Source organism: Contarinia nasturtii, unplaced genomic scaffold (assembly GCF_009176525.2).
Source record: "Contarinia nasturtii isolate CC-2019 unplaced genomic scaffold, AAFC_CNas_1.1 Cnas_scaffold_1477, whole genome shotgun sequence".
NCBI classification, from domain to species: Eukaryota; Metazoa; Arthropoda; class Insecta; order Diptera; family Cecidomyiidae; genus Contarinia; species Contarinia nasturtii.
The window spans coordinates 2,263-4,168 of record NW_022198813.1 but is presented as its reverse complement, the minus strand read 5'-3'; the positions used below and the strand labels follow the sequence as shown (position 1 = coordinate 4,168).

The window sequence follows — 1,906 nt, the reverse complement described above, 5'->3', positions numbered from 1 at the left end:
ACGATGTAGTCATTATTTTTATTAAAACTTTATATTTTTTCATTATCTAATTAACGTCGTCAAAAATGTAAATTCATCATGATCAAAGCAGTGAATGATTTGTGAAACTAAAATGAATAAGTATTTAATGGTGGGCTCAAAATTTTTATTTTACTTCTTTAAAAACACAATTTCATAATATTTAAAAAATATGGGTTGCAATCAAGCTTTGCAATAAATAAAATGAATTTCTGGAAGAAGTCGTGATCATTTGTTTTATTGTTGAATATGTGAATTCTTTTTAATTTGTTATAACTGATTTGAGCATTATACCAAATTGGAATAAAAACATTGAAATAATAGCAGATTTGTTTATGAATGTATTTTCGTGAAATTTTCCCAATACATATTTTCGTGAAATTCATTCGAAAACATTTACCTTTTTCAATCATATGATAAGACAAATATCTATTTACAAACAAATCGATTACGTTTATTACTTAAAAACTATGCATTTAAATGTTGCACTTTGTAGCGATTATACAGAGCGTATGGCGTTTTTGACAGATCATTTTCTTGCAGTTTAATAGTAACAATATTTGGTATTTGGTTTTGTTGTCTTCCCATAAACCAGTTGACGCAACTCTCATTTTGTTCCTCATTCACATTTTCTTCACACCATTTTTGTACAAATTTATGGAATTTATTAGCTCTAGCCTTTGTGATTTTTGGGTGAGTCTATATAAATAAAATAACAAAATTTAGGATCTTTTTTAAATTCTATAAGTTAATCGACTTACTTTTCGTGCCTGAGTGATCGCACTCTTTTTGTAGAAAACGGCATCTTTGTTAACTACGAAAACCATACGGTATTTCTGGAAATTTATATTTATTTCCGACCTATCGTCTATAAAATATTCATCGTTACAATCTGCTCCAATCCGTTCTAATGGTCGTGATTTAACTTCAGTAATTGATTGATTTTTGTTAGTTTCAGTAGATTCATGTTGATTCGTAATTAATGTCACGTTTATACTAGATGATTCAGTTTTGCGTTCTGACGTCCTATCATTGGTATTGTTACTAGAAATTTAAGTCATATAGAAAAATTTGAAAAATATATATATATATTTATTTACCTCATTGAAGATATTTTTTTATCGGATTTCATTTCACATTCATCGGTTTCGGACTTCGAATTACTCTCCAGTTGTTCCGCGTTGTTCGAACCAATTATTGTGTTGTTTGAAGCGTTTGAGTTTATTGGTGTTGAACTGGTTGATGGTGTTGCTAACTCATTTGAATTTTTCGAAACAAATAATTCCGGTGAACTAGTCGAAGATGAATTCCTAGAAGTATGCTTAAGTTTAAACTTTCGAATGTTTCGGTGTAAGAACAACTGACGTCTTGGTAAATTCGAAACCTAAAATAAATAGTTAGTTGAAATTTTTATTTTTGCTGAATAAAAAATAATTTATGTTTTAGAAACTATTTACTAAAACTTTGGATATATTAATTTGTAGTACAGTACACGTAATAGGACAACAGTGTTAATAGTTTCATTAATTTCAATTATTTTTATGAGCATTTTTTCCTATACCGAAAAAATATCCATTTTGTATTTAACAAAGATTAATTGTTTTTAAAATTAGAAACAGAAGACATATTTCTTTGAAAACAGCACTATTCAAGCCATCAAAAATAAAATATAGTGCTAAATTTAACGTTCCTTCTATTTGTTAATATATGAAGTACAAATATGGAACCCGCATAAAAACGAAAAATATATATGGAAGAAACCATTCAGCTATTGTACACATTCCTTTCATTTCCAAAATTATGCTTGGCGATGCATATAAATTCAACTGTCTTTCTAAATTATGAGTATTTGACTATACAAAATAAGATTTTTTTGTACAAAATAAAA

At 27.5% G+C, this 1,906-nt stretch overlaps 1 protein-coding gene across 2 annotated transcripts; it reads right to left on the bottom strand.

The window, feature by feature from the left end:
• Window positions 1-336: 336 nt before the first annotated feature.
• LOC116346231 (paired amphipathic helix protein Sin3a-like) lies at window positions 337-1,472 on the bottom strand. Of its 2 annotated transcripts, none has more exons than XM_031776164.1 (3): window positions 1,119-1,472; window positions 780-1,044; window positions 337-717 (listed from the first exon to the last, which is right to left on the bottom strand). In XM_031776164.1, exons 1-3 carry the CDS (start codon window positions 1,148-1,150, stop codon window positions 487-489), a joined length of 528 nt encoding a protein of 175 aa, XP_031632024.1. In that variant the 5' UTR covers window positions 1,151-1,472; the 3' UTR covers window positions 337-486. The 2 variants fall into 2 exon arrangements, with proteins under 2 accessions (XP_031632024.1, XP_031632023.1); XM_031776163.1 differs by having other exon boundaries at window positions 780-1,062; window positions 1,119-1,461.
• Between the last annotated feature and the right edge of the window lie 434 nt (window positions 1,473-1,906).